The sequence below is a fragment of the Heterocephalus glaber genome, unplaced genomic scaffold (genome assembly GCF_053883595.1).
Source record: "Heterocephalus glaber isolate CG9 unplaced genomic scaffold, H.glaber_assembly_v1.0 deba00001428, whole genome shotgun sequence".
Classification (NCBI taxonomy): Eukaryota; Metazoa; Chordata; class Mammalia; order Rodentia; family Bathyergidae; genus Heterocephalus; species Heterocephalus glaber.
Window position 1 is genome coordinate 32,922,021 of NW_028258293.1, and position 20,982 is coordinate 32,943,002.

The 20,982-nt window shown below is 39.9% G+C and overlaps 1 protein-coding gene and 1 pseudogene across 1 annotated transcript in view; both read right to left on the minus strand.

Moving 5' to 3' along the window:
* Positions 1-955: 955 nt before the first annotated feature.
* LOC147828069 (speckle-type POZ protein-like) lies at positions 956-7,541 on the minus strand (annotated as a pseudogene).
* A 5,654-nt stretch (positions 7,542-13,195) lies between these two features.
* Positions 13,196-20,982, minus strand: part of Nars2 (asparaginyl-tRNA synthetase 2, mitochondrial) — a 145,972-nt gene continuing 138,185 nt past the window's right edge. Inside the window, exon 14 of the mRNA XM_021248245.2 lies at positions 13,196-14,725. Coding sequence (XP_021103904.1) covers positions 14,665-14,725 — 61 coding nt within the window. The 3' untranslated portion in view covers positions 13,196-14,664. The remainder of the gene's footprint in view (positions 14,726-20,982) is intronic.

The following is a 20,982-nucleotide window of genomic DNA, read 5'->3' on the forward strand; positions in this document are numbered from 1 at the left end:
CTTTCATCTACATACATTCTAGGATGATCCCTAAAAGGAAGGCAGGGAAAATATGAAAATAAACTTTTAAAAAATGAGATTGAATCCAGGGTCTTCACACTGAGCCACATACCCTAGCCCCTAAAAAAGTTTAAAAAAAATTTTTGAGATAGGGTCTCACTAAAGTCACTAGGTTGTCCAGGATGGGCTCAAATTTACAATCCTTCTGTCTCAGCCTCCCAGAGATCTGGGATTATAGGATGTGTACCACCAGTCCAGGCTGAGGTAAAAAAAAATTGAGGCAGTGCTGGGTAGAGGACTTTTTACTATGTTTTTCAGTGTTTCTCTTTACTAAAATGTATTTGAATTCAATCAACATCTTTCTTTGCATTCATCCCTTCTCTCTATGCAGAACAAGGAAATGAGAGGCCAAAGTGTGTATTTCATAACGTGCCCACTAAACACTGGGGCTTAAAATGCAAAATTCTGCAGTTACTAGGAGGTTTTGTATTTTTAGTTTCTCTAGAGGAGGAAGGCAGTAAAATTTATCTGTAGTCTTATTCTCTCTCAATATAGTAGTGTCTCAGTTCATGAACTTCATTCCTTCCACAATTCTGGGGAAGGTGGCCTTGTTCATGTTTGTCACAGGATGTGGAGTTTGAGAATGAAATCAAACTTTTGCCAAATGCTTCTGTTTGGGAACCAAACTGTTTGCAAACAGAAATGTTAGTGAACTGAAGAATTGCTACAGTATTAGGAATTCTCAATCTTCATAACAAATAAAGGTAATCTTTCATTGAACCAAATGAATTTCAAGCCTACTAAGATACAAAGGAATAAATTCTATAATGCATTGTCTTATGAATTAAGACAATAGATTTTATAAAGTGTAAACCAATGTTCAAACAGTCATTATTATTAACAATTACAAACAGTGAAGCTATAGAAAAAAGTTACTAAAGAGCCACGAGGCATATTAATTAATTCAATGAGTAACTTGTCTAAATGATGTTTAAGAACCACATAAACTGGCAGCTTCTTTACAAAGGTCTGCCAGAAGCAACCCATTGTGTTAATAATGGCTGTAAATTCATTGGCCTCCAAACCAGGCCATGTAAGAGTTAACTGGGGCCTCATCTGATCAGAGGAAAACCCAGGACTCTGGCAAGAGGAGAAAGTCCAGGTTCCATAAGGGGTGTTGACCATCACCTAATAAGGTGTTGCTTGATGGAAGTCCTATTGGATCATCTGTACATCAGTACAGTACAGGGTGATCAAGGTCTCTTTCTGCTCTGTTCTTAATGCTTCTCCTATCTTTTAATTTGGAATATAAACTGGGAAGAAACTACAATTGACTATTACTTTCACCTTTTTAAAAATTATACATACTTCAGATTGCAGACTGAATACAAATATTGATCAGAAGCCAAAATACCCCACACATTTCTTATCAGTTCAATCCAGGCCAATCTGTCTTTTAACTCTGCATTTTTATATTCTTGCCTCACCACTTACTAAAACAAATACATGAACAAATAGCAATCCAATCCAAATAAGTATCTTTCATCTACAATTATCTGAAGTAGAGATTTAAAGATGGGTAGAGTTAATCCAAGTCACCAAATGCATCTTCAATCCCTGTTCAATCATGCTTGAATGTCTAGATTCAATTTATAGGGAATATGAATTTATAACATGGAGAGGGACAAAAGCTCACAAAGTTTCTTTGCTGATCTATGACAGTTAAATAGTCTCTGGGCTGGGTCAGAAGGTGAGAGCTACGTCTGGATCTGGAATGGATCACTCAACCAATTCTATTTTTTACAAAACAGTAATTATTTATATTTTCAAAAAGAAAAATTAACATTTAGAAGTTCTCCCCTGTAGGAAGAGGGGCTAAACGGAAGGAACAGGGCTGGCTCCTACGCAGGCGGCAAGTCAGGTACGGACAGCTGAGCAATCTGGGCTGTGATCTTTTTCATACTGCATTTAATAATAAAATTTCCATTTTTCTTCTCTCCTCTTTGCTTTTGTGTGTTTTCTGTTTTTTGTTTTGTTTTGTTTTTTTTTAGAAAAGGGGAGGAGAGAAGGGAAGAGAAATAAAACCAGAGAAAAATGTCAAAAAACATTTTCCACAATATCTAAAAATAGAGAACCACAGTTCTTGTCAAGACAGTATGAATTCTGGGTGAATTATTTTTTTCAGTTTTGAACACCAATAAAGAGTTTTGCAAAAGCCGTGACCATCAGAACACTCATCTTCCAGATCGAATCGCCTCCTTCCCCTTTCGCCTTCACTTGTCACTTTTCATGAGAGGATAAAGGGTGTATTCTGTCCTTTCGAGCATTAAGTGCTAACAGTGAGAGAGCTCTTCTGTTGCTTGTACAGTGACAAGGAGTCTTCACAAACATCCAAGTTCTAGCACAGCTGGAGGAATAAAATTTGCTTCTCTCAACATAAATACTACCGGAATCCACAAACTGATTCTGGAAAAATCCTTTCTTCTTTGCTTTTCCCTTCTCTTAAAACTAAACATCTTTTTCTTTTTCCCTCCGTTTGCTCCAGGCACCTGACGATGGGTCTGCTCTGTCAGAGGCAGGCAGTTTCTCACAGTACCACTGCTGGGATGTGCTTGGCCGGCATCGAAACTACACTCCGGTGTCAGACAGGGCCAGGCCAACGGGAGCACGGAGATGCAGCAAAGGATTCTCCCTCGGTCCAGCAGCCCCGAGTCCTGGGCCCTTCCCTCTCCCCATCCCCAAAGTTATTTAGTGCCATTTAACGTCTGGGGCACGATGCACTCTTTCCCTCACAACAGAGTGAAAGCACCACAGACTGCTCTGTCTACCTGGTGTTTAATGGCAGCAACAGTAGCTGCTGCTTTTGAAAAATAAATGGAGTCTTATGACAGGTGGGGTCTTAGGACTGCTTCAGGCGCTTGCGCGGGGACCCCAGGAAAGGGCACTGTGCCAAAGCCAGAGAGCGGTAGGCTTCCGCCACCAAGTGAGGGTGTGACACCACCATGGACTTCCACCCGGAGGTCTCCAGGACATCCGAAGCATGATAGTTGATGACATCCACTGCCTCAGTTTTCAGCTGGTCTGCGCTGTGGAGGTCAGCCAGGATGAGAATCTCCACAGCGTTCTCCACAGAGAGGTTGCTGCAGAGGGCGTCCTCACACAAGACCTTCAGGCGCTCCAGGGCGTAATTGTCAGCAGCTGCTAGCAAATCATCCGCCATTTTGTCGAGGTTTGGCGCCTTCCCCGTGTAAATGAAGCACATCATTTCCTTAAAAACTTAAGGCTCCACATCATTGATTTCAACTTGATTCTTTTTGCACTCCTCCATTTCATGTTCAAATATGGCACTAAAAACTGGAGAAGGCGCCAAGGTTGCTTTGTGAGCTTGGAATTCCTGGCCAGCAACGCACAAGCAGCAGCCTGTGAATCAGGAATTCTCCCATAGCCCTCCTAGCTCATCTGCCAATCGGCACTCGGGAACATTCACCATATTCATAGTATTCTAACCAGAAATATTGACGGAATCTTGTACCACACTCACCTCGCAGAAAAGGGTGAGTTTGTTATCAGGGAGAAGCCCGTTTCCTCATCCAGAAGAAAATCTCTACGGATGAATTTTTTGAATCCCCAGTCTTTGCCTTGCACAAATCTATAAGCTCGTTGACTCTACATAGCTTTGGTTTCCTCTCCCTTGGCATTCGGAATGGAGAGTTTGAATTTTGCCCGAACTTCACTCTCCCCCCCCCCCATTAACTTTATTGGTACATTTTAGGTATAAAATACAGTTACATTCATCATTGGGATCTTGTACCATTACATGAGTCTCTTGGTTCTTTTTTTTTTCCCCCTTCCCTTGCCCTCCCTTCACCCCTTTCACCCTTCCTTATTCGCAAAGACCTTGTTTCCATTTTTTTTCCTCTTCTCATATTTTTTCCTTTCTCTTTTTTCCCTTCCCCTACCCCTCCCAATTCCCCTGCTCTTTTAGACCTTTTCTTCCTGTTACACAATATCAGTTATACATTTTTTAAATTACAATATCAAGATCTAGGAGACATTATCACAGATTTTACAGAGTTTAAAAGGATATAGAAAGCATATTACAAAAATCTTTTTTGAAATAAATTTGACAACTTCTAAGAAGTACCTTGGAAGACAAATTAATGAAACTAACTCTGGAGGAAATATAAAATTTGAATAGCACCTATTAAAGAAAGTACATTCCTAGCTTGAAAACTTACCTATATGACAACAGCAGGCTCATAAACATTTGAACTGATAAATTATATCAAACAATTAAAGCAGAAAAAAGAAGGAACACTTCTCCCCTCATTTTAGGAACTCAACATTGTGCTAATCCTAAAACTGGGTAAAGATAATAGAGAAAAAAGTATGAACATGGATAGAAATTTGTTTAACAAAACAAACTATTGGAAGTCAGATCTGGCAGTATGTAGAAAGTAGTTTTATTATAGGGATGGCAGTGTTGGTTCAGCATTGGAAGATCCACCCCCAAAAGTCATCATTTAAACAGAGGAAAGGAAAAAGTTATATGATCCTGTCACTAGTTGGAGAAAAAGTATTGGACTAAATTCTACAGCTGTTCATGATAAAAGCTATCAGGAGACTAGAAGTAGAACAGAAACTTCTCAACACATTAAAGACATGTACTCCATACTTCCAGTGAGAACGCCTTATATGAATGGAGAAGATACAATGCTTTCTCCTTAAGGTGGGGAACAAGGGCAGATATGCTTACTCTTTGTCTGTCCATTAAACTTTGAAACCTAGTCCCCACCAAAGTAGTCTGGCAATAAAATGACACAACTAGGATAGGATTGGCGTGGCAGAAGCAAAATCTTTACATGTAGATGAAATGATCATCTACAGAGAAAATACTAAGAAATCTCTAGGAGCCCCTAGAACTTGTACTTGAATTTAGCAGTATTAGAAAACACAAGGTATATATAAAAGTTCAGGTCTGTGTATACTTGCTATAAATGAAGAATTGGATATTGAAATTTAAAAGTTATGTAGGAGTACAAAGGACCTAGAAAAGTTAAAAACAAAAACAAAACCAGTGTTGGAAGATGTTTAGTACCTAATTTTAAGACTTCTTCTAAAGCTACAGTAATCAAGGCAGTGTTGGTGTAAGGAAAGACATACAGATCATTGGAATAAAACAGAGAATCTAGAAATAGAACCACACATATATGGTCCACTGAGTTTTGAAAGATTATTTAACATTAGCTTTTTATAGAATATAAACTCAATTCAAGAGCCGAGGAAGAGATAGTGTTTTCAGCAAATGGCACTAGAACGCCTGGTATCCGTATACCAAAACTTAACCTCAACCCTTTTCTTCCATACATGAAAATAACTTGAAGGGATCTATGAACCTAAATAAGAAAGCCTAAAAGTATAAAACTTTAAGAAGAAATTATAAGGGAAAATATTTATGAATTCAGGGTAGGCAAGAACTACCTAGGATACAAAAAAACATGATGTATAAAAGAAAAAAATTGATAAATGAGATTCCATCAAAATTTAGAACTTTAAATGACATCATTAAAATGAAAAGTAGTCCTTAAACAGACCATATTTACAATGCATATAAACTATGACCTGAATATATAAAGAATTCTTAGAGCTCATTAATAGACAACCCAATTAAAATGTAGACATAAGAAGATGATAAATAGCCAGTATAGCACAAGGAATGGTGTGCAACTCTAGAATCAGAAAAATACTAATCAGTACAATAATAAGATTGAATTATACACTCATTAGGGAGATGAAGTTAAAAGTTTTCAAAGCCTTGTCATGACTTTTTCTTTTTGTTGGATTCTCCCCCTTTGCATTTAATTTGTCACACCCAATGGATTCCCTCTGCTGGGTTTCCTAGGGTTGTGATCCTCATTGTCTTTTCCTAGGGTATTGTCTAAAATTTTTTGAGTGCCGGTTTGGTATTCATGAAGTTCCTGAGGTGCTCTTTATCATGAAAGTATCTTATTTCTCCATCAATTTTGAAAGATAGTTTTGCAGGGTACATCAATCTGGGTTGGAGGCTGTTTTCCTTCAGGGCTTGAAATACATCACTCCAAGCTCTTCTTGCCTTGAGGGTTTGCATTGAGAAGTCTGCTGTGATTCTGATGGGCTTTCCTTTGTATGTGATTTGTTTCTTTTCTCTCACTGCTTGTAGAATTTTGTTCTTCTGTTGGATTTCTGGAATCCTATTATATGCCTATGTGTAGATTGTTTTGATTAAGGCTAGCTGGAGTTCTATATGTCTCACTTATCTGTATGTCAAGTTCTTTTCCCCTCCTTGGGAACTTTTCTGCCATCACTTCTGTGAACAGTTTTTTTTATGTCATCTGCACTCTCTGCTTTTTCTTCATTGACTCCAATCAGTCTTATGTTATTCTTCTTTGCATCATCTAGCAGCTGCTGGATTGATTTCTCGTGTTCCCTTACAATTTTAAAGCAATTTTTCTTTTCCTGGTCACTAATTGCAGTCTTATCTTCTATATGTGAAATTCTATCCTCACATTGGTTCATTCTGCTGTGCAGACTTTCGATGGAGTTTTTAATCTCTTGGAAATCTGTTTGTATCTGTTTTATGAATTCCATTTGTTTCCTATGTTGGGATTCCATCATGTTCCTCAGATCCTCTATTTTTTTTATCTGTGTCCTCTCTAGATTTATTAATCATATCTTGCACCATGAGCAAAATCTTTGCTGTTATTTGAGTAATTATTTCTGATTTCATTTTTCCCAGATCCTCTTTTGTTGCCAGTTCAGAGAGTCCAGGTGGTTGAGTATCAGATTGTTCCATCTCATTTCCCTTTGGGGTTGCTGTAGGTGATCTGGAACTCTGTTTTTGAGGCTTGTTTATGTGTTTTCTCATTTCCATGGGGGGTTGCTTCTAGAGCCCATGGGGCTCACCTTCTTTGCTCTAGGAGCTTGGGATGGCAGTGGGGGAGCTTCCTTCCGTGTTCTGGGACTGGCTCAGCTTCTCTGCCCTAGGAGCTTGGGATGGTGGTGGGGGAGCTTCCTTCCGGTTGCTGGGACTGGCTCACCTTCTCTGCCCTAGGAGCCTGGGATGGCAGCGGGGGAGCTTCCTTCTGGGTACTGGGACTGGCTGAGCTTCTCTGCCCTAGGAGCCTGGGATGGTGGCGGGGAGCTTCCTTCCGGGTGCTGGGACTGGCTGAGCTTCTCTCCCGAACTTCACTCTTTGGACAGCTGACCAGTAACAGGTAAAGGGACAGGTAATCTTTACTTTCTTCATCGGGCCCTTTTGGGTTTACTAGTAAACACCATTTCAGTTTATCATTGGCTCCTGATGAAAAGGTTGAACTTTTAATGACTTTACCCATTTCCTCTCGGCAAAAGCTAAAGTTATTGATGGTCCACATGTAGGAGAATTTCACTACTTTAATCTGTGTGTAGCACCAGCTCTCAGCTACGGGGCCCCTCGACATTTCTACCAGAGGTGGAGGACTTGGAACCCTTGATATCGCCAGTTTGAAAGTTAAACAAGGTTTCCAAAGTCACGGAGCAAAGATTTCTGTGCTTTCTTCATGTATTATTGTCTTGCAAAAGATCTTTCCCTATCCAATACACATTGAACATGCTTAAGTTTATTGTTCAACTTTCAGTGATACAATGTCATTATATTTAAGAGACTTAGTATGTCCTAAAATAGGAGGCTGTGCATGGTCCAAGGGTCTATTATTATTAGTTACTGTATCAAGCATAGGTTCACCGATTAAGAGATTAAGAGAAAAAAAAGTCTGTTCACCTTACCTACTTTAAAATGATGATTTTTCTGGTGAAGTAACTGGAGACTACAAAGATTATCTCTCTTGCCTAAGGGTCCAAGGTTAAACTGACAATGGTTCTGGGACCAGAACCTTTCTACTTCAGCATTTTCGACAATGCTTATTTAAGATGTCCCACTATCATGTTCACATTGTGATTCTACCTGGTTTCTCAAAAATCCTGGGAGGCATGATTCCTGAAGGCCTTGAGAACTGCAGTGCCTCCAGCTTCCTGGTCTGTGAATGCCTGTGATAGTTTACAAGTAACAGAACCAAGTAGGCTTGAATGCCAAATTAACACTGGCTGATGTTGCAAATGTTTCCAAGTGGCTTTTCCATTTTGTCCTCCAGGTTTAAGGCTGAATATTACTTTTTTTCAGATGCTTCTCTAGCAAGCTTATCTATGAGATGAGCTAGAAAAATACTGCGTATGTTTAAATTTTTAAAAATCCATTACTGTAAAAGACACATTGACATTAATTCCCTTCAAAATACTCCCCCTTGCTGCAAACTTATCCCATCATTCTTGCCACTTTTGGAAGCTATCTCAAGTCTTTACAAGGTATGATTAAAAAAATATATGGTGAATGCTGCTGCCTGGTGCCATCAAATGGAGACAGATTAATAAAAAACATTACAGTGTGTCCCTATTTACCAGATCTAGCACCATATGATTTCTGGCTCTTCCCCAAAGTCAAAATGACCATGAAAAATAAACATTTTGAATTGATTGAAGAAATTGAGGCAGCCATGACAGCAAAACTAAAGATAAAAAAGAAGACTTTCAGAACTTTAGAAAGTGTTAAGGACAGCTGGGTCTGGTGACACATGCCTGTAATTCCAGCATTTGGGAGGCTGAGGCAGGAGGATTACCATTAATTCAAGGCCAGCATGGGCAACATAGTGAGGTCAAGGCCAGCCTAAACTACAAAACAAAATCCTGTCTCAAAAAAACAAAAAAGAAAAGAAAAGAAAGAAAGTGGCAAGAACAATGGATACATGTGTTTGAAGTGACAGGTAGTATTTTGAGGAAACAAATGGCAATGTGTCTTTTACTGTAATAAAATTTTTAAAAATTCAAACTATTTTTCTATCATACCGTGTATAGTTGTTCTTTATATAGCTTTCCAGTACATCATATTTTGAAATGTTTATTTAGTTACTATGTAGCTTCTCCAATACTGTAGGTAAACACCATCAAGACAGGTTATTTTTGTTTTGTTCACAATTGTTTATCTGGCACCCAGCAGTCTTGCCATGTAAAAGAACCTTAAGTAATATTTTTTTTAGTAAACAAATGAATTTCTCTTTCTAATCATGGTGAAAGAAAGCCTTATGAGAGCCCTAAGTATCCCTTTTACCTTTTCTGAAACTTGGTATGTAAGCCCAGAGGATTATAGTTCCAAGGAAGCAGATTTTAGTTTAGTGCAAGCTTCCAATTAGATAAAAAAATAGAATGAGCAATTTTGTAGGATACTGAACTCTTTGTCAAGAAGATGCTGGAAAACCAATTGCCCAGATACACAGGATCTATCAGCATTAGGCAGAAGGTCAACCTTGAAAATGGCAGAGTGGTGATTGGTAGCAAAATTGACCTCTGAGATCCAGAATCCATTCACTGGAAAGTAACAACTTGTCAAAGAAAAGAAGAGGAGATTGCCAGGAATCAGGAAGGAAATGACAAGAATAATTAGAAGCTACAGAAAAACTAGAAAGATAGTCTACAATGAGGAGCAAAGAGGGAAAATCCTGGACTTTCTCCCTGGCTCTTGTGACTTGCAGAGAGGGGAAACCAGGCTCTCCAGAAGCGAGGTAAATGCCCAGGGCTAGGAGATCCAGGGGGAAACAGCAGTTGAGCCCACAGCCTATGTGAACTGCAAAAACAGCATGGGATTTTGCTATGGGGACTCCTTGCACACAACAGGCAACATCAGAGGGGGATTTAAGTGTGGGCACCTGCCATATCACTAGAGAGTTTGACTAGGAGCCATTTGGGGAAGGGGTTATTGTAAATCTAGGACTCAGAACAACTGAAAAACAACTTTATTTCAGGACTCCCTGTGTTACCCTCCCACAGTGACTGGTGAGACAGCCATAGACAGGGAGCCTGGCTAGAAAGACATCACTTGAGAAGTTGAACCTCAGGGCAGTAAGGACATGGCCCCTACTCTCTGCAGTAGGAAGCCAGGCTTTGCTTGAGTTGCACTCAGAAACAGCTAGGTCTTGAACCAATGATCTGCTGCCTACATCCAGCAGATCTGAGGTCTGACTGCCTTCCCTATCCACAATGTGAGGGAGGACACATCTTGACCTGGACATTGCCACAGCCTAGGGTAAAGAGAGGGGCCTCTGGAATAGGGGGTGCACTTCACACACCTACAGGCCATAAGGCTAGGCAGAGAAAACTAACACTTGCTGGACCAAAACTATGGCTCCTAGATGGAAACCACTCATCAAAAATACAGAGGAAAAATGTTTTTTTCTGTTTTTGGACTCATTGTCTTTTTTTCTTTCTTCTTTTTCTCCTTTTCCTTTTAATTTTTTCTATTCTTATTCTCCATATTATTTTTTCTCTCTTATCTATTTCTTCTTGAGTTTTTCTATTACTTTTATCTAATTCTGTAAATATACTATTCCATAATAGGATCCTCTGTCTCATTTTCTTCTCCTTTTCATCTCCTATTATTTAATTTTTCAAAAATGTCTTTCCCATTCCCAACCCCATATATATAAATTTTTTTTTTGGTACCCGGTCCTTGCACTTGCGAGGCAGGCAGCGGAACCACTGAGCTAAATCTCTGGCCCCCCCAATATATTTTTAATAGTATAACCATTAAGCTTTATTAATCTTTAGATAGTTAACTCTATGTTACTATTGTTGAATTCTTTTCTATCATTAGTGGAGGTGTAGTTATTGCCTTTAGTAGATATTTGCTGTATATTAATACAGTGGTACCTTGGTTCACAAATTTAATTCATTCCACGATTCTGAAAAAGATGGCTATATTTGTGTTTATGCAGGAAAAGATGGCCGTGGTCATGTTCATTATCTGATGCAGAGTTTCCAAATAAAAACAAAATTTTTCCAAATGCTTCTGTTTCCAAACCAAATTGTGTGCAAACAAAAGCATTTGTGAACAAGGGTATCACTGTATTTGGTTTGTCTTAGGGTTTATACTACAATTAATTGTAGATTTCTACAGTTAAGGGTGATACATTATTGGTGTGTTTTTTTAACATTACTGGTTCTTATAATATGTCAGTATCCAGTTTATCTTGGATGATACTACTGTTGCTAATTTACTTGATATTGCTAGGGTCACATAGTTGTTGCTATTAATAGGTTTTCTCTGTATGTCAATACCCGGTTACCTTTATGACATTAACAATACTGCAGTCCATTCCTGGAGAACTGAGTGCTGGGCCAGTTACACTGCAACCTCTTCCTCCCATATTAACACAGGTGATTGGATCTTGGGACAGAGGGAAAGCACTATAATTAGCCACACCCTGAGTGCATCACTGAAAAGCAGACTAAAGAGATCTCCATACTAGCAACAAAGTCTACTCACTATAAGCAACCACATACCTAAGCACAAAACAAAAATAAAAAAACAAATGATACATGAGAAGACAGGCAACAAAATGCCTCCCCAAACTGCCAACTCCTCCAAAGCCAATCCACTTGGCATCGGGGAAAAGAAAGCAAAAGCCACAGAGTCAAATTATTAAAAGGATAACAGAAGAAATTAAAAAACTGTTGGTGGGAGAGTAGACTGGTGCAACCACTGTGAAAATCAGTGTGGAGATTCCTCAAAGAGCTAGAATTAGGGGTTCTATTTGACCCAGCTATTTCCCACTGGGTATCTTCCCAAAAGATTTAAAAGCATCATATCAGTGGCTGGGGATTTAGCTTATTGGTTTCACCACCTGCTGCACAAGTGCAAGGACCTGAGTTCAATCCCCAGTACCAGAAAAAAAAAAGCATCATATCAATGATATATGTGCACACATGTTTATAGTGGCACAGTTTGCAATAGCTTCATAGCTCAATTACCCATCAACTGATGACTGGGTAAAGAAAATGTGTTTTGTTTTGTTTTTTATAAAATGGAGTACTACTCAGCCAAAAATAATGATAAATTAGAGACATTCATAGCTAAATGGATGCACACTGAGGCCAAACTTTTAAGTGAAATAACTAGAACACACATGTAAATACTGAATAGTTTCTCTGGTGTGAGAAACTGCGAGTGTAAATGAGGACCAAAATGTATAATAGATAATGTAAAATAGGAAGAAAAGATCCAAAAGGGAAGGGGCAATAAGAAGGGGGAGGGGAAGGGAAAGAAAAAAAATATGAGAAAAGAAGAAAAAAATGGAAACAAAGTTTTTGTAAATAGGGAGGGGTAGAGGGGTGGAAGGGAAGGAATGGGAATCGGGAAAAAATGAGAACTAAGATATATCCTGTACAGGTAAAAATTCCCAATGATGAATGTGATCATAATGTATACCTAAAATGTACCAATAAACTTTTTTTGGGGGGGTACGCGGGATCGAACTCGGGACCTTGTATTTGCACGGCAGGCGCCAGAACAACTGAGCTAAATCCCCAGCCCCTGTACCAATAAACTTAATGGGAAAAAATAAATGCAATCACTATGTACAGAAAATATGTACTAATAACAAAATCATCTTGGAAAAAAAAACCTGATCAATGAGGTGCTTACTCAGTGTTAGAAGAAAAAGGAAAAGAAACAGAGGTATGAATGAGCTCAACAGGACAGGTTTCTTCAGAACAAACCTGAGAGGGACGGCTCTGCCATTAGAGACCAGACTGGCTACTCTCAAAGGCTATAAGGTCTTTTACAGGGTCATGGGCATAAGGGGGCGGGATTGTTCAGTGAGAAGGGGTTGTGGTTACCATTAGGGACAAGGCTTGTGAATGCATAGGGAGTTGCGGTTACTTGTTAAGTGCAGGGTTGAGTAATGATTGGAGTTATGGATAGTAGCTATGGTTACCAGGCCCGAACAACCCATGATTGTACATTTCTAGCAGGTACACACGGAAGGTGTGTGTGTGATCTCTGTTCAGCTCAGAATGGTGGCCAATGGATCCCTTCACTCAGCAGGTGCACAGAAAATAGAACTAATCAGATAATAGAGGTAACAAAGTAATCAAGAAGCCCACAGAAGACACTAATAAAAAGCTAGTTCAGTTAAACAGAAATGATATGAAACAGGGCCAGGGATTTATCTCAGTGGTTCTGCCACCTGCCTTGCAAGCGCAAGGTCCCAAGTTCGATCTGCAGTACAAAAAAAATATATGATTCATGAATGACCATTTTAACAAAGGACTAGAGTCCATAAAAAGGTTCAAAACAGTAATCCAGATTGAAAATTATATTGAAAGTATGGGGAGCAGAAATAAGCAGTGTGAGGACAGAGTATCAGACTTACGAGACAGGAATCTTTCAAAGACCAGTTACTCAGGGATAGCTTAAAAACATGAGAGCATGAAAAATAGATTCACCAGCTGCTAGATGATATAAATAAGACAAATCTAAGATTAACTGGAATAAATGAAAAACCAGAAGACAGCACTAAGGGCATAAAAACCTTGTTTACAGAAATAATAGCAGAAAACTTTCCAAATACGGGGATACAAACACAGATAAATAAGGCATATAGAACCCTAAATGGCCATGATCAATGTGATCTATGTCACATTACAGTCAAGATACCAGAAGCCCCATACAGAAACAGAACCTTTTCTTGTCTGTTTGTTTGTTTGAGACAGGGTCTTGTTATACGGTTCAGGCTGGCCTTGAACTCACTATGTATTCCAGGCTGGCCTTGAACTCATGGTGATCCTCCTGCCTCAGCCTCCTGAGTGCTAGGATTACAGGTGTGTGCCACCATGCCCAGCCAGAAACAGAATCTTAAAAGCTGTTAGAGAGAATCAACAAATCACTTACAAAGGTGAACCCATTAGAATTACAGTAGATTTCTCAATACAAACCATAAAGGTCAGGAGAGCTTGGTGTGAAGTGTTTCAAGCCCTGAAAAATAACTTCTGACCCAGACTTATTTACTTATTTACACATTACCTCATTTATTTTCATAACAGGCCAGTGAGGTAGGGAGGGGCAGGGACTGTCCCTCTTTTACAGAGGAGGATGCTGGGGCACACAGAGGTCAAGTGACTTGTCCAAGGTCACGGACAGCAGTCAAGCGGGAATGGGTCCCCAGAGCAAGCCCTTGGTTCACCCCTGCATCACACACCAGACAAGATGTTTCAAGTGGCACACACAGTATAGAGCAGCCCTTTGTGTGCTAAGCTCTGCTGCACCGGGCCCCTGCCAGGCTGCCTGCCCTTGCCTTGCCCATCCCACCCTGCCCTGCAGATCTGGGCCTTTGCAGCTCAGGGCTTGTTGTGGTCAGGGTTTGCAAAGGAATAGATTTAATACAGGACACACAATTTATAGGATTATTTTATAACAGTCACCAAGAAAGTCAAATGCAGAGGGGTGTAAGAGATTAGTTGTACACTAGAGACCCAAAGAATCCAGCCAAGGGCCTGGATCCCACAGCAATGTTCCACACAAGTCCAGCTGAAGGCCTAGAGTCCAAGGCAGTGTCCTCCATGAGTCCAGCTAGTGGCCTAGAGCCCATGGCAATGTCTCAAGCTTGTATCATGCTTATCGGTATCAAGGATCTGCACCCAGAAGGCTCAAAGGCCAGTCAGTAGTAGAAGCCAGAAAATCTACAGTGGTGGGGTGAAGGATTTGTACCACCAGGCTGAGGGATATTCATTGGAGCCAGAAAGTGATGCTCACGGTGAAGATCAGAGCTCCCCTGATGAGAACGGCAGCCATTCCCAGTGACAGCGAGGCCCCAAGCTCCTCCTACAAGAGAACAGCCAAATTTGCATCAGGAAAACTACCCTCAGCAAGCTTCTCCAAGAAAATCAACAGCCCCCAATCTTCCTCTCCAGTTCTCTTTTTATGCCATTGGCAACAATCCTCAGGTAGGTATTCAGCTGGGCGTTACAAGTTGCCCATTAGTAAATCCACCATAGGGGTCATGACACCCTGAGAGTGGGGATGCAGGGCAGTATGACCGGGGTAAAAAAAAAAGTAGAACAGAAAACTCAGAGGCTGGGCTGATAGGAGATAAGACTCCCCCCCCCCCCAAAGGCTGCTTACACACAAGGTGTATATTGTTATACACACTTGTACACACATCTAGATACAGTATATGTAAAAATATACGCCTTCACACACGCACCTCCTGTCAGGTGCCCAAGAGCCGGTGATGGCAGTGCTGGCGGGCATGGGTAAGCAGATGGGCATTTGTTAAATATACACTCCAAGGTCTATGTGTATATGCACACATACATAAAGACCACCACCTGCTCACGGAGACTGGACACAGGTGTGGCCAAGGACAGACAATGCCCCTAGAAGCCACCCCAAGTCCTAAATCTGCTAAAGGAAGAATGGGCTGGAAAGAAAACAGCTGGAGTCTGGAGTGTGGTAAGGTGGCTTTGCCTCATTTCCCCCAAGACCAACAGTGGAGTGGGTCAGGTAGGGGCAACGAAAACGCTGTTTTCTGGATCTGGGTAATCTTGGAGGCCTGCTGTGTGCCAGCATCAACGTTGATGGAGCTGGGGCGTGGGGTACGGTCTGGGAGACTCCTCTCAGTTGACTTACAGCTTGAGTGGTGAGCATCCTGGGTATCCCGGTCAGTGTCCAGTCGGGAGGACATACTGTGAGAGGGGGCGCTGCTTCACAAGTTGTCCTCTACTTGAACCTTGAAGGACTGGAATGTGGTAGCGGGACTGGGCTCCTTTTTTGGCACTGGCTGAATGTAGTCAACTTGTATTCCTATTGATGACAGTTTCCTCTTGGGGATGGTCTTGGAATGAGAGTCAAGAGTTGGTCAGTGTTCCTTGTTCGCTTTTCAGAGCTGCACGTTTGAGGGGTGAATCCGGGGCTTCAGGGGCTGGGCAACTCCACCCTGCTTGGTCAGGAACTGTTTTCCAGGCTGTCCGAGGAACTGTTCAGGCTTGACTGGCTTGTCACCTCACTCTTGTGATCTTGGCTGTCCAGGTAGGTGTCCTGAGCAGGCTCAGAACTGCTTTGGAGTACTGAGATGAAAGACTTTGATGTGGTGTGTGGAGGGACTGCTGGCCCACTCTTCTTATACGCTCTTAGACATGATGAACCCTCCCCCCTCACAGGGCCAGGTGGAGGCTCCAGTTTTCTACACCCAAGGGGCAGGGCCTCTGGGTTAAAGCCCCAAGGCAGCACCACCCCCTACCTCAAGGGCTCACACATCACAGAGAACTCCAGGGCAGCCCTGAGGCAGCCCGCTCCACAGGTGGCCTGACACGTGCAGGGCTAGTCTGATCCAGACTTGTATATCTTGCAAAACTTTCTTTCAAAATTGATGGAGAAATAAGTTATTTCCATAACAATGAGCACCTCAAGAAATTCATGACCACCAATCCAGCAATACAAACAATTCTTAAGGATATCTAAAAGAGACAGTGAAGCCAACAATGCCAAAAAGTCTAACAGAATGAATAAACCAGGAAGGGTGTGCAGTTAAAGGGTGGAGATTAGTAACAGGAAAATGATGCAAGACAAGAATAAGTCATTACCTTTCAGTAATAACTCTCAATGTGATTGGTCTTAATTCCCCAATCAAAGGATACAGATTGGCAGAATGGATCAAGAAACAAAACCCAATGATATACAGTATATAAGAAACAACATTTAATGCTAAAAAACTATACAGATTAAAAATCAAAAGATGGAAAACAATATTCCATGCAACAGGAACTTGGAAAAAACAGGAATAGCTATCTAATTTTAGACAAAGTGGATTTCATGTCAAAACTGATCAGAAGAAGCAAAGAAGGTTACTAAACATTAGTTAAGCGAACAATTGAACAGAAAGAGATAACAACATATATGCACTAAATACTGGCACATCTAACTTCATAAAAACTACTGGACATAAAAAAAATCAGATAAATGTCAACACAATTATAATGGGAAACCTCAATACCCCACTGTCACAAAAGACAGATCAACTAGACTAAAACAACAACAACAACAAAATCACAATTGAGGGCTGGGGATTTAGCTCAGTGGCACTGTGCAGGCCTTGCAAGTGCAAGGTCCTGAGTTCCATCCCCAGTACCAAAAAAAAAAAAAATCACAGTTGATCCAAACCTTCAAAACATGAACTTAATAGGTATGTACAGTGTTTTACCAACAACAGAGTACACATTCTTCTCAGCCGCACATGGGATTTTCTCCAGAATAAACCACATGCTAGCTCATAAAACATGCTTAAGTAAATGGAAAAACCTGAAATCACCCCATGTATATTAGTGCAATGTATATAGTGCAATGAAACTAGAAACTGGTGGCAAAAAGCCCCACAAAAATTATGGAAATTAACCAATACCCCCCTTGAATAATCAATAGGTCACAGAAGAAATCAAGGAAGAAATTAAGAACATTCCTATGATCAAAAGATAATGCTAGGGGCTGGGGATTTAGCTCAGTGGTTCTGCCGCCTGCTTTGGAAGTGCAAGGTCCCAAATTCCATCCCTCGTACCAAAAAAAATAAAAGATACTATACTTGATCTTAACCAAAACGCCGAGAAGCGATCAAAAAAAAAAAAAAAAAAAAAAAGATAATGCCAGTACAACACACCAGAACTTATAGGATACAATGAGGGTAGTCCTAAGAGGAAAAGTTTATAGCTAAAAACACCTATATCACACACAAAAAGTGACTCCAAATAACCTAATGATACACTAGAAGGTCCTAGAAAAACAAGAACAATCCAAATCCAAAGCTGGTACAAACAAGGAAATTATAAAGATCAAAGCAGAAATTAATGACACTGAGAGTAAAAAAACAATACAAAGAATGAATGACAACCTGGTTATTTAAAAGAATAAACAAAATAGATAAACCCCTCGCCAATCTTACCAAAAGAAGCAAGAAAGGATGTAAATCAATGTAATTAGAAATGAAAAAGGTGGCTGGGGATTTAGCTCAGTGGTTCCGCCGCCTGCCTCGCAAGCGCAAGGACCTGAGTTCAATCCCTGGTACCACAAAAAAAAAAAAAAAAAGAAAGAAAAGAAATGAAAAAGGTGAAATCACAACAGACACTGCTGAAATCCAGAAGCCATTTATGCAAATCAATGGCCAACATCATATTAAATGGGGAGAAGCTGAAAGCTTTCCTTCTAAAATCAGAAACAAGACAAGGATGTCTGCTATCACCACTACTGTTCAATATAATTCTTGAAACATTAGCCTGAGCAAGCAGGGAAGAGAAAGAAATAAAAAGGATGTGTATAGGAAAGAAGTCAAATTATCATTATTTGGTGGTAACATGGTCCTCCACATGGAAGACCTAAAAATCCACCAAAAGACTCCTAGACCTAATAACCAAATTCAGTAGTGTAAGAAGATAGAAAGTCAACCCACAAAAATCAATAGCATTCATGTACACCAATAACAAACTCATGAAGAAAGAAATTAGAAAAAAAATAACATTTACAATAGCTTCAAGAAAATTTAAATATCTAGGAATTAACATAACCAAGGAAATGAAAGACTTCTACAATGAAAGTGATAATACTCTGAAAAAGGAGATTGAAGAGGACATCAGAAAATGGAAAATATCCCCTGTTCCTGGATAGGCAGAACAAATATAGTCAAAACATTCATACTTCCAAAACTAATACACAGATTTAATGCAATTCCAATAATACCAACACCATTCCTCACAGAACTAGAGAACACAATCCTAAAATTCATATGGAACCAGAAGAGACCGAGAATACCAAAAAAAATCCTGGGCAACAAAGGCAAGGCAGGAGGAATCACAATTCTGGACTTTTAGTTATACCACAAAGCTATAGTGGGGTAAAACAAATACAAAAAACAACCTAGCATGGTATTGGCAAAAAAACAGGTGATCAGTAGAACAAAATAGAAGATGCAGGAAGAACTCCAAGCACATTTGGCTACCTGATCTTTGACAAAGGGGCCAAAAATGTACACCGAAGGAGATATCCTCTTTGACAAATGGTGCTGGGAAAACTGGCTATCCACAAGCAAATTGAATCTGGACCCATATCTCTTACCATGTACTAACCTAGAATAAAAATGGATCAAAAACCTAAACATTAAAACAGAAATACTTTATTGGCTGAGAGATAAAATAGGTAAAACTCTTGAAGACGTAGGCATAGACAAGGATTTTCTGAGCAGAACTGCACAAGAAATAACACCAAGAATCAACAAATGGATCATTATCAATTTAAAAAGCTTCCATACAGCAAAGGAAACAACAGAGTGAAGAGACGAACTATAGAATAGGAAAAAAATTTGGACAGCTATTCATTGGACATAAAGCTAATATCTAGAATACATTAAGAACTAAAAAAAATTATCTGGCTATTGAGCAATGCAAATTAAAACACAGATTCCATCTTACTGGAGAAAGAATGGCAACTGTGAAGAAATCAGATAAATGCTGATGAGGCTTTGGGGAAAAAGGAACTCTTCTTCACTGTTGGTGGGAATGTAAACTAGTACAATCACTATGGAAATCAGTGTGGAGATTTCTCACAAAACTGAAACAAGAAATGCCATTTGATCTAGCTATTCTCCTTCTAGGTATCTTCCTGAGAGAATTACAGACATCATATTACAGTGACACATGCATACCTATGTTTATACCAACACAATTCACAACAGGTCAATCTTGGAAGCAGCCTATGTGTCTATCAACAGATAAATGGATAAAGAATATGTAGTATTTACAAACAATGGAGAACTACTCTGCCATAAAGAAGGATAAACCTGAGTCATTTGTAGGAAAATAAACTTTGAGACCATCATGGTAAGTGAAATAAATCAGACACAAGCTTTGAGAAACTCAAAATATAAATTAAGAGCAAAATAAAAGATAGATCATAGAAAAAGACAGAGGGAGAGTAGGGAAAAAATGAAGCTGGGAGGGAAGAGAGGGAAGGAGATGTGAAATGAATTAAGATGTGTTATGTAGTATGTACCAACTCTTCACAATGTAATCATTATGTACTGCCAATACAGACTAATAAAAAGTATAAAAAAATTATCAAGAAAAAAAAGGTCAACTGTGTCAATTTCTCAGATGTCTTCCAACCCTAAGCTTCTGAAGTTCATTTCTTTTTAGCTGTTTGATTTTAAATTATGCTAAGAACAGTAATTACACACACTCATTAAGAAATAACCTAAGAGCTTTTTTTTTCCCCTTCTCGTACTGGGCATTGAACTCAGGGCCTCGTGCATGCTAGGTGTGATGGTTAGGGTGGAGTTTCAACTTCACTGGGTTTGGGATCTGCCCCCAAGTTTTGTGGAGTACACTTCTAGGTGTGTTTGGGTGAGCCATGGAGGCGTGGCTGTGAGGTCTGTATCTGGTGCTTCACCCCTTCCCCTCTGCCACTGTTTCCCTGCTGTGCTTGGCGGCCACTGTGAACTAAGCATCTTTGCTTCACTACACCCTTCCACCATGACATTTCTTCCTTGGAACCAGCTGATGATGGAATGAAACCATGAACCAAATTAAACCTCTTTTCAAGATGTGTTGTGCAGCATCAGAAAGCTCACTAATACACTAGACAAGTGTTCTATAACTAAGCTAAATCCCCAGTCCTTTTTATTATTTTTATTTATTTTTTGCAGTAATGGGGATCGAACTCAGGACCTTGTGTTTGCGAGGCAGGCATGGTGCCACTGAGCTAAATCCCTGGCCCTATTATTTTTATTTTGAAACAGGGTCTCTTTAAGTTGCTTAGGCTGGCCTTGAACTTGTGATCTTCCCATCTCAGTCTGAGTAGCTAGGGATTGCAACCATGCATCACTGTGCCTGCTCCCAGTATCAGTTTTACATACACACACACACTCATGTAATTACTGTATGAACTCTGTGAAGAAAATGATACTTGACCTTCAGAGAGTAAGCAGATTGTCCAAAACACTATAATTGTCAGGTCTCAAATCCCCAAATCTCATTCTATTAGGTCACACCACTTTTTGATTCCAGAATTAACCATTCTTTAGGCTTAGCCATATTTCCATT